Raw genomic sequence first — 12,065 nt, 5'->3', positions numbered from 1 at the left:
TACTGTATCTGCCTACTGAAAAATATGTGCATAGCGACTTGAAGTTCTTCTCTCAACCAGATTTTTGATTTTCTATTTTTCCTCAAAATACTGCTTCAGTGCAGACTGAGGCTTGTCATCACACCTTTGCTACGTGCCACTCACACATACTAGCACGATGATACTCGTGATCCCATGGAGACATAATTATTTTTTCCCTGCTTACAACACAGGAAGAGTAGTTAAGGACAGTTACCTCTCCACCCCACATTAGAGAATATCATGCAAAGAAGTAAATTGGTGGCTGAACTACAAGCACTTAGATGTAGGTTTAATTTTTAACATCATAAGTCACTATTTTCTGTTCATTCTTCATTCTGTCCCTCCAAGTCCTCTCACATGAATAGAAATGCTCATAATAAAAACCACCCCTGTAAGCTTGCCGGCCTTGTAGTAGCAGCTCCCTCATTTTGAAAGTTATTTGCCTGCCCCCTTCCCTTCTCACCCCACTAGTATTTTCTTTCATCATTTGTATTCTCTTTGGGTAGATAAAACACCAAGTACAATTTTCTCCTCTGACTTCCTGCCGATCTACAGCTATGATCTATTTGCTACTTCTTATTATAAAAAGAAGATATTTCAGGAATCACAACTCACCACAAAAGCCACCTCAGATAAGTGTTAAAAACAGTCCTGTTAATGTCTCAGCTTGTGACACAGTCACCTCCTCCCCACAGCTCAAACAAGACTGTACATGATGAACAACAGAAGTCAGATGATGAGATTCATCATTTCAGGTGCTTTTGCAGTCTCCAATCCAAAGAGCATAAACAATGAAAAGCAGTGGAATCATGGTGCTTGCAGTCATTTCTAGAAGCAATACAAAGGGATGCCCTCTGCCAGTACTAACTCCCTTATCTTGCCAGGATTTCTTGGCAGGAGCAGTGGAGTACTGTGTTCCATGGTTTTTGAGATTTAGGAAATGCTAAATCATGCAGTGCCTGTTCAGTTTCAGAAAACAACCCTCTGAATACTGCAAATGTGGAAATTCAGCCTGATAAAATTAAATGATCTAGGGTGGTTTCAATCCTGTCAAAGGCACTGGTGGCTCCAAATCTGTTCCTTTTTTCGGATGATAATGAGAAGTCCACCTCACTGTTGGCATTATTAAAATAGGACTGAGTACAGCAAAGGAACACAGAATTTTCTAGAATTTAACAGATGTGGAGAGAGATTCCCAGGGTCTAGCTTTCCATGAGAGCAGCTGAGTATCCCAGTTAAATAGGCCACATTGTTAAAAGAAAATGAAAGGGCACTGTGCAATTTACTTCGCGAAACTTATAAATGTCCAGCAAACAACAGCAACAACATCTCAGACCTAGGGCACCGAAGTCTGGGAAAAAAAATTAAGTTACACTTTGTTGCATCCTTTCCTAAGCAAAGAACAAGCAAACAACTCCGTCATAGTCTGGAAAAGCCTGCTGGCATCTAACTTCTTTCATTGTGTGTGCACTGATTATAAGCCTCCAAAGATATGGATCATCTGCTTTCTTCCCCTGCCTGTTTTTTTTTTTTCTTCCTTAAAAACTGAGACTCGATCACCTGAGCAAAGGACTGGTACTGGCCTGAGGATACTCCCTCTGATCCTTTATATCTGATTCAAAGAGGTACCCTTCCTGTTTGGAGGCACAAGAACTGGGCCATGCTGAATCATCTCAAATTAGAAGATGCAACGCTCAGGCTGCTGGCTTACAATGCCACTTATTCACTGACATAACACCAAAAGAAACAGAACTGTAAGGTTATTAGCACTGAGTTATTTCTCCCTCTTTTGCACTGCTTCTCTTATATTAAATGCTATTTGGATAGAGTCCTTACATGGCTCTGTTTATGTACACTTCCAGCACAAGTAATCCTGACCAGAATCTATGGCTACTCCCCTACTAAAGACAATCCAAATAAAACAAGACTATCCTTTCCTGAAAGCTGCATCAAACACATGGGGCTGGTGGCTAGACAAAGCCAACCCATATTAGCAAAGCCTATCTGAGGAGAGCACTTCATGTAAACACAACATACAATGTACCAAAAGCCAGATTCACAAAGGCGTATTCTGAAAGCTGCTGTGCACACATGAGCACAGATGCTTTGCATGCTCAGGGCACAGTTATCAGACATTTAAAAACATCATAATCTCTATCCTCATTACTAAAGACTAAGTAAAATTGATGAGCAAATGAAAAAAGGTGATAAAAAGACAGTCTGCTGCTGCTGTGACACAACACAACCTCTGAGTTTGACTTAACACTTTATGCCATAAATACAAGCCAATACAAGAACCAGTAGCTCTACTACTTTCATAATCAATGCTGTTCCCAGTGAGCAAGACTATTTCATTAGCAAGCAAAAGGTAGTGAAAAACCTTAGGCTCAAATGGAGATCCAGAAAGGACAAGACCAAGTTAAGACCTCGGGTGAATCCTGGTCACATGCATTCCGACCAATCCTTCATAAGATCTACTACCCAGGACACATGAAAAGATTGAGGTGTTTCATCTACACATCTGGAAGTCAACATTTGAAATGGAAATTTTATGGACCCTTAGCTAACTCAAAGAAAAAGACAGTAAAAGCAGACACTTTTTTTTTTTTTGTCAAATGAAGACATTGTCTAGAGTATCTGACACAGTAGTGGATATATAACAGATAAAGAATCTTTTCTATTTTGCAAGCTAAGCAGTCTTCTGTTGCTGTTTACTACTAAGCAGAGTGTTCCGGACTGCTTGTGAGCAAGCTCAGTCAGGAGAGTTTGGCAGCCACGTTGTGAAACTTAAACACCCATTGAGATGGAGAACCTGACGATGACTGTGAAGCAGCAGGTCTGCTGTCAGCAAGAGCTACACAGACGGAAGAGTGAAGAGCACACCTGGCTCAGTCTTTGTGAGAACTGAAAATCATGGGTACATACAGATCTACAAAACGTATTTGCACACAATTCCATCCAAATGAGATCAAAGTATTTTGCACCCTCTTTCAGCACCAGTCAGAGAACTAGCCCAGTGATCCAGTTGTGAGCAAGGGTTTTTAAAGTGTAACGTCTTTGCTTTGATACTAACTTACTATACTTTGCATTCACATTCATTCACATCACTCACATTAGGCACGCACTTTCGCAAGACATGCATTATCATTCAGTAGATAAATTGAGACAAGAAAGCTCATCCAAAGACAAAATCATGATCAGAATGAAGGACAGGATCTGTAATTACATAATGCAGCTCCCACCACAAAGCCACACAGCACCTTTCCTACCCATTGACAAATGTAGTATTTCTGACAGGTGGATATGATCAGAGCGATTACTTACCTAACCTGAACACAACCTCAAACTTAGGTCACTTAATAACATAGAGCTAGCCCTTAATTGACAACCTTTCCTTTTTTTTTCCTTTTTAATTTTAAACAAGCAGGAAATTAAAAATACCATATGCAATCAATACAGAGTCAGCTGGTAGGACACCACTTCATTTGTGCTTGGTACTGTCACACTGGGCAAAGCATGAAAGGATGGAAACTTGCCTAGAAGAAAAGTCATGGCAATACTGCTGGACCACTCATTTCACATAGTACTGCTTCCAAAAATGTCCTTAATGACTTTGGACTTGTTGTCCAAGCATAGCAACATGACAAAGAAGTCTCCCTATTCTCCTTTGAGAAACTTGGACAACGCGGCTAATGGGGTATCTGGGCTGTATTTCGGCTGGAAATAAACACCACCTTCTGCTCCATCAGACAGTCCTTTTGAAAACACACCTAACAGCAAACATCATGGAATAAAGATAATTAAATATGGAACAACAGCAAGGTAACCTAGAAAGGCATTTTCTGAGCCACATCTAGGTAGACCAAGGAATACAAACTTGAGAAAGCAAGTGGGACTACAATGGCATTAAAACACTTTGGTCTGTCACAGTTCTTGGCTGCTTTAGGGGTTGCAGAGAATCAAATCATAATTTCCAAAGACAGCCTAAATACATTAATTGGGAGTTTGCAGTTCCACATCAGGAACGCTTCCCTGGCCGATAATCTGTTACAAGTCCCCTGCAGAAAGAGCCGTTAAGGTCTTCAAGCCCATGCCTTCCTCAGAGCTGTTTTCCATCTGAATCAGGATCAGCACTCACAGTGCTCTGACCCATTTTCTCAGCCATACAGGAATGAAAGCGGAGAGACTTCTTGAGACTCACCTGTTTTTTGCATGACTATACAATGACAACAACAATTCAACAATTGAATATCAGTGCTGTAAGATTAAAAATTTTCTACATTTTTTAAGGGCAAAAAACAGTCTGTGGCAGAAGACAGAATTCCAGTGTTTCTGCCTCAAATACTTCACTATCTTTAAAGCCTACATAGCAAAAGAGCAGAAGTATAATTTTCTCATTAAACACTGAAATTTCACAAATAATTGTGAATCTGAATTAAGCTACCCCTAGTGGCAGAGATTCTTGAGGCGTTTTTCCCCTTGAGTTTGAGAAAGTACTTGCATGAAGGAAGCAGTAACGCTTATATAACATGGAAAAAAACTAAAGTGTATGGGGCTGGAAGACCTCAACTACCGTAATACTATATTCCCTAGGTGTGATATTGCTATTAAGTACCCCACTTTATTTAAACACAATCCTAGATAGACTTCAGCCCCTTTTATGTGGCTTTAGCTACAAGACTATATAAAATTAGCAGGGGGTAGGGACAACTTTAAAGGAAGAGAAATATAGCGTATCCAATACTATAAAAACGTATCAAGTTCAAGTGAGGTTTACAAAATATCAGGTAAAAGGAACGAACACTTTCTACAGTAATTTTGTAGTCAGTTAAGAGAAGAATCATTCAAAGAATTAAGGAACAAAACTGTGGAATATATTCTATACTTTGTTCTCAATGCAATGGAAAAATTCTACATTTTGCCCCCAGAGGGAAGAGTAAATTTGGAAATGGATGTTCTTTTCTGTGTACTAAAGCAAAAGCTAGTATTAAACTCCAGAGAAAACATACTTGCAATTTTACTTATGGGTTAGTTACTTCCAACACATGGCTTGCTGAGCTTATAATATCTGTAGGATTTTATGTTCCTTTCAGTCCTCCTCCTCTCCCTCTGAGCTCTGCAATTCTTCTCATCACCCACGCCTGCAAACTGTGTCTAGTATTTGAGCCTTCTCCTCCTCCTCACACTTACTCTTTTCAGACATGTATTTGTAAAATAGAAAGATTTGAATAAGTTTTCACTTTTAAAATAGACAAAGATATTTCTAAACATATTTCCAAAACTATCTTTAATGAGAAGATGCACGTAGCTTATTTGTCCCCAAAGAGATACAACAAACAGAATAAGTGTTTCAGAAAGTTGGATGATTACATTTTTACCTTTTCTATTCTTTAAAGATTTCTAAAACCATGTAATTTCAGTTTTACCGTGTTAAAATTAATTCTACAGAATGTTACCACATATTTTACTAATAAACTAAATTCCTTCTCTTCAAAGTTTAGAATCTAAAGCTGTGATTTGAAAGCCTAATCTGATGAATGTTTTCACTGCACTTGGCAAGAATTCGAAGTATTTCACTGTTTTGCTACTTTATGCAAGAAATAGAAACACAGCAAACAGTTGCATAGATTCTAAGATGGGAAAGAAACATGCAGTTGTACTATGTCAGTTAGACTGACATTTAAAATATACATGTATTTCCCTCCAAACTTACATATTTTTGACTGCAATTTTAAAATGCATCACGTGAAAATTAGAAATGTTCTCCAAAATACTTCCTTTTGATTAAGAATGCTTGAGAAATTGAAATTAAGAAGAAAAACCATCAGTAGCTATCTGATGCAACATAATTTATGATAATGTGTATCAAAATGTAAGAACCATCCTCATCAGGTTTAAACCTAAATAAACAACTATTTTTAGGAGGTTTATTCTTGTAAAATACACATTGTATTGTTCTTACCATACATGCTGTACTCCAGATATCAGCAGGTGTACTGTAACCTGCTCCTATTAAAACCTCTATGGATCTATATTGTCTTGTCTGGATGTCTTCTGTGAAGTGTTTATGCTAAAACAGAAAGAACCACATTAATGGAAAAAGCGAACGATAAAAAGGCCTGTTCTAAAGGCTAAATAGCTAAAATTATGTAGTTATACTTACCACCCAGCAGGCATTCCCCAAGTCAGCTATTTTAACTCTAATTTTATCTGCATTCCTTGGGTCCAGTGGATTCACCAGTAAGTCAGCAGCACGAGTTTTTGCTAACAGAAGCGACATGCAGAACAGTTAGTATTTTGAACATACTATTAATTATCTCTAAGCAGTTTTGCCTTGACACTTTATCCAGCTTTGTAATGCACTGAATACATCAAAATAATTATCTGAATGTTATGAGAAATTAAATCAACATCAATAGGATTTCTTAACATTTCAAGTGCAAATTTTCTGCATTTTTTTAACTGACAAATGCCTATTATTAGAATATCCAGAGGAGCTTCTACGCAAAAACAGTGCATGTGTTTCCAAGAATAGATTTGGACAGAAAATGTTAAAATTCAAACTCCAAGAATGCCACATGAAAGATACGTTCTTGGAACAGTCTGGCTGAGAAAATGAATTCTCCACTTCCAGTCTTGGCTAAGGTAAATAAAATTTGGCTGGATTTCTCCTTAAAAAAAAAAAAAAAAAAAAACTACAACAAAAAAACAATCTGTCCCAAGGGGAAAACAACTCACCAAAACCTGGCTAATTTGAGAGCCTAGGGGACTGTCATTCCATTTCACAGATAATTCATCATTGAATCAAAGTTCTCTGAAGGTCCTATTCGCACCAAGTATGATCCAGACTAGAAAAGGCAGAACTTTAATTAACCCTACAAACTTTAGAGGCTCTTGGGACACCGATGACCCTAACATACAACCCTGGAGGACTGCTGCTTTTCTTCATTTTGACATACAACCTGCTAGCTCCTAAACTGCATTGGAAAGAAAGGAGATTGACTTGAACGTAGAAGATAGAACCAGGTATCACAAATCACATAGTAGCAGAGAACTCATCACAGTTTCCTTGTCCCAAAGCTAGTAGTGATAAGAAAGAGATAAGATCCAAAAAGCACCTGGAACTCCAATGGGTATACAATGATCTGTTAAACTAGCATAAGGCTTGGAAGAGGAAGGAAAATACACCAGACATGGCAGAAGGAAAAAAAATACAGGGCGTCTAATGGTGGGTTAGGAGTGACTGAAATCAGATGAGGATCTTTAGCTGCTGGGACAGCAAACCTGAATGGGCCATGGAGGCACCGAAATACTGGCCAAGTAGAAAAGTGGCAGGATCCACCAGGGGAAAGAAAGAAAAGACAGGCTAAACAGCAGATGACAGAAGGGGCAGTGACCTCAACAAAACAGTCCTCTAAAAAAGCTGGACAGAGTCCAAGAATCAAGTTTTAAAAAAAGCAACAATACAGGGCATAAAAGTAAAATACACTGAGAGAATAAGGTTGCAAGCCAGCACTCAAGACAGGAGCTTAATATTAGTCTTCCCTTACAAGCCTGCTGCATAGTACAGGCTAATTTTTTTTTTTTTTTTTTAACACAATCACATGCATTATACAAGAAATAACAGGACCTTTCTCAATTCAGTAACCCTGGCAAAAAAAAAAAAACCATAGTGCTAAATAAATCCTTCCCACACGTCTTGAAGGTGAAGGACTGCAGTAAATCAAGCAGAATGAAGGGGCGGGGGGGAGCCTCATCAGTAAAATATCTGAATATGACATTAGAAAACAGCTTTTGTCGAACTTCATCTAATAGGGGGACCTACACTTTTGTGTTTTTCTAAGGAACTCATGAAGTTTGTGTCCTGTATTTTCCGAGAGATTAATCTGAGACCTTGGATTCTGAATTTGAAAAACGTGTATCATTCACAACTGAAAGTGAATTCAAAAGGATTGTACTACTTAGCAAGTACTCTCAAAAAAGCATCCAAAGGAGCTCAGCCTGAGCACAAAATTAGCGAGCACTTCTGATTTTCACTTTTGTGTGTCCTAGTTCCATAAAACTGACAAATATCACCTCCTCTTCTCACAGTCTCAGCAGGATAGTATACTCAGTAAACATTCAAATACTGGAATGAGGAGGAGAATTGTGAGAAAATTAATAGATCTGTCTTAAGACCAGTTTGTTCACGCAATGAAAACTTGAAAAGGATAAAAACTTAATAGCTGCTCATCCACTGAACACAAACTGGTATCTGCACTGAATGAAGCAAGTATCATGAAAAAAAAAACAGAAATAAGATGACATTTATTTCTTATTTTTAGTAAGATAACACTTCTGATGTTACTTAATAATGTATAGCAATGCCGAGACAAAGAGGAACAAATAAAGCTTACTTTTATGTAAGAAAAGGGCACTAAAGTTATAGTGAAAAAGGAGCACCATTAAAAATTATTGAACAGCCTGCAACCTTTTTATCTTTCTTCTTTCTAAATACCTTAATCTGTTTTATTACTGTTTAACCCAACATTATTATTGATGCCATTAATATTATTAACATTCAGCTTTTCGCTGTTCTGAGGAAGAAGTGAGTCATATGGCTGATATGACTTTGCTATCTTTCTTTCTCTGCACAAAAGGTCTGTAAATTTGTCCTGATGAGATAACATCAAGGTAACAAGTACGTTTGTTTCTTCAGCTATGGAGATAACCTGCTCCCATAATGACAAAACTAGCTTTACTCTCTGGAGGCATGTGTATTTTACACATCACCCCAGGAAAACAACAGTAGAGGCCTTCTGCTTAATATGGCCAGCAGCACAAAGGAAGAGGCTGCCAGGCATCTAGGAACCTCCTGAACATTGTTGATGGGAGTACAGAGTGTAATGAGATGGACTGGAAGACTTATTATCCTGGATCTTGACATTTTCCAGAAATACAGCTCTACTCAGTTATATTTTATTTCACATTTCTTGCCTGCCTGCAGATTACCTTACCTGTCAGACTCTGTAATAAGCTGTGTGAACTGCTCTTCTGAAGTCTTAAACCAAGAAATACACTCAACTGTATTTTTCAATACATCTCTATTTAAATTTAGTAACTTCATCTGGGACAATGTTGATGCAGGCTTGGTGATCTTCTAAGCTATCTCATTTTCTTCTATCCACTTACAGATTTAGTGTCTCAATAGTCTCGTTATTAAAGTTGAAACCCATATATTTATCATTTAGCCACTGGTACTATAACTTCCATGTCTTCAATAAACAGCATTTACAGGCAGAAGTTTTGGATCTAGGCAGTTCTGGTGGCCAGAATTTAAAGGTCCGAAACCACATTGAATACAGAAAAGCCATAATAAGCTGAGGGTTGGCAACATGCCTTACAAAGAGTTCGTTTAGTTGAGTTTTAATAAAAGGTTAAGAGATGAACTGTTTGATACAGAAAAGAACCTTTAATGAATTAAAATACAGCATATTACAGAAATTTTGAATATGAGTGAGAAAAGGTACAACAAGAAGTAATAGCTAGGAGCTGCAGCCAGACAAATCTAAACTTGCTACAATTTTCTGAGTACTGACCAGTGGAACACACTTCAACCACACTAGATTAAAAAAAAACAATCAGTTCATTTGTCCAAATCAAGAGCAGTTATCTTTTTGGAAAATGTGTTTTAAGCCAAACTGGGCTTAACAGATGCTGTATTATGGGCTTGTTATAAAAGGAAATCTGGTTACATGATCTCATGACCACCTTCTGCCCTTTAACTATGGGAATAATGCTTAGTTGCAGCTATAAACTTCCTTTTCTCTTTCCTGTGTAGACTGGCCTGTCAATGCAAATATTTCATCTACAATAACTTAACTAACACCCTTAAAAACAAGTTCTAAAGCAGGGGGAAAAAAAAAAATAAAATAAATCACAGTTCTGCTTTCCTCTTAAAATTTAAGATGGTAGTTTTGTATGACTTTAACAAGAATGTTTTTGTATTGTGTTCCAAGCTGCATTTGTCAAATTCCCAGGTTTGAATGCAAGAAAAATCATCCAATTTACTTAAAGTAAGCTTAGCTAAGTTATTGCCTTTAATGAGACTATTACAGTTTTTTCTGAACCTAACCACTGCCTTTCTAGTCTACTTATTTGCCTTTTTTAAATGTAATACACACTCATGCTACCAGACAAAGTCTTCCATCAACTCAAATCGAAAGTGCTTTTTCCCCCCCTCTATTTCTAAAAGCCATTCAAAACTAATATGTTTGCTTCTCCTTGAAACCTGGTCCTAGGAGATCAAGATTCACCAGAATGCTTTGGGACCAAACTAACTTAAAAGCCTCCTCTTCATTTCTAGATATCTGATCTGCCTTTTTGCCAAAAGTCTTCTAAGATGGAATATTAAATTTAAAATAATTAGATTTTGCATCACACAACGTGCAATTCAATGAGCAGAATGTTCAGTGTAGATGAAACCAAGAAGATGAAATCAGCCATTAATGAAAAAAAGGGTTCCCAGTAGTGGGCTGCAGCTATAACCCAACCCTAGCTATGGTTAAATCTGACCCCATATCCCACCTCCCTCCCCAAGTCTGGGGAGTGCCTAGGAAAGACAGCATTTGGGAGCAGTCTGCACAGATTTCCCTGACTGCAGAGGCTGGCACACAGACACCACCTTTTCAATGGGTACTCTTCAGACTCAAGCACAAAGCTGACCAGAACATTAGCAGGTTTGGCACCAAGCCAGAAACTGAAAACATTTAAAACACTTCGCCTGTAGGTAAAGTCAAAATCACTGAGAAGTGCAAGACCTGGTGTTCAACTGAAGTCAGTGAAATGGTGTGGTAGGGTTCTTTTATGTAATTGAAAGGTCCCTTTGTGTTACTGAAAATGTGTGACAGCCTACCCGGAAGGCCTGGTACTGAATTTTCACCAAAATACCCCAAACAAACAAGAAGTAAAATCTGCATACACATGTTACTGAACACAGATCAAACGTATGAGGTTTAACCCCACTGCTCATTCCATGTAAGATATCTCCTACAGCTCCAAGAGACTTTAAGCATGGCATATGCCACTATGAGGAACACTTACTTTTTGGCAAATCCCCAGTGCTTGAAGCTGAAACTGTTCTGCTCCTGTCGTGAGATGGGCTGCTCTCCTCTCTTTCAGTTACAGTTGATCCTTCAGAAACAGCAGAACCACAAGCTACAGACTCTAGAGCCCCAGAGAACACTGAAGCTGAAAATTCAGAGAACTGAGACTCAGGAATTTTATGACGTCCATTCGGCAATTCACCATTAAACTGTTCATAGGAGCTGCTATAAGAGTAATCACTTTTTGCATTTGGCTCATCAAGATTATACTCCTCAGGATTTGGACATTCTTCCTCTTCCTCATCTTCATCTTCAATCTGTTGTTCCAATAGGAATGGGCCATTCACAATATGGCCATTTGTTTTGGGGGATTCTATCCACTTAGGGTCTGTAGGGTCAGTGTTGACAAGTTCCTGCTCAACATCATCATCTTTTTCAGTGTTTTCCTTCTCTGTATCTTCTTTTTCATCCTGATCCTCTGCTTCACCTGAAAAATTTCAGTGAGCAACACATTAGATCATGTATCAATATAGCATTTGAAATTAGGCATAATTTTTAACTCTTCAGTAACTCTTGACTTCTCACATATTCAGTGTTTCCCTGTTTAGTATCACTGAAATATGCAAAAACCTTAAAAATCTAAAGTAAAGGTGAAAAAAAGAACTAATAAGGCTGTTGGAAAAAAGAAACAATGGGAAGTTGTTCAGGGTGGAAGACTTAAGAAGAGAAGAATGTTATGAAGGGAAGATACATGAGGTCTTGAAAGCAAGCTTTACAAATATAACTCAATATGTGTCAAACAGGGAGTCCCCACAGAAGGAGGAAAATTCACAGTAAGAGCAGAACAAAACTAAATGAAACCAAACAACAGTTTCAGTAGTCAAATTTTTATCAGAACTGGAGAGGGTTGGCAAGAAAACCAGGGAAGCCAGAACACAGCTGGACCATAACAATTATGCT

General features: G+C 38.0%; 1 protein-coding gene across 7 annotated transcripts in view; it reads right to left on the bottom strand.

Moving 5' to 3' along the window:
* SRPK2 (SRSF protein kinase 2) overlaps positions 1–12,065 on the bottom strand; it is a 154,817-nt gene that overhangs the window by 14,207 nt on the left and 128,545 nt on the right. For all 7 annotated transcript variants that reach the window (XR_012658648.1, XR_012658647.1, XM_075081407.1 and 4 more), the window contains 3 exons: positions 11,104–11,592; positions 6,185–6,285; positions 5,984–6,091 (listed from right to left, as the gene is read on the bottom strand). Coding sequence is in view for 5 of the 7 variants with exons in the window: in XM_075081407.1 (XP_074937508.1) it covers positions 5,984–6,091; positions 6,185–6,285; positions 11,104–11,592 (698 nt within the window). In the remaining 2 variants the exon portion in view is untranslated. The remainder of the gene's footprint in view (positions 1–5,983; positions 6,092–6,184; positions 6,286–11,103; positions 11,593–12,065) is intronic.

The sequence above is a fragment of the Phalacrocorax aristotelis genome, chromosome 1 (genome assembly GCF_949628215.1).
Source record: "Phalacrocorax aristotelis chromosome 1, bGulAri2.1, whole genome shotgun sequence".
Classification (NCBI taxonomy): Eukaryota; Metazoa; Chordata; class Aves; order Suliformes; family Phalacrocoracidae; genus Phalacrocorax; species Phalacrocorax aristotelis.
Note: the sequence above shows the minus strand (reverse complement) of the source record. Positions and strands in the feature narration are given on the sequence as shown.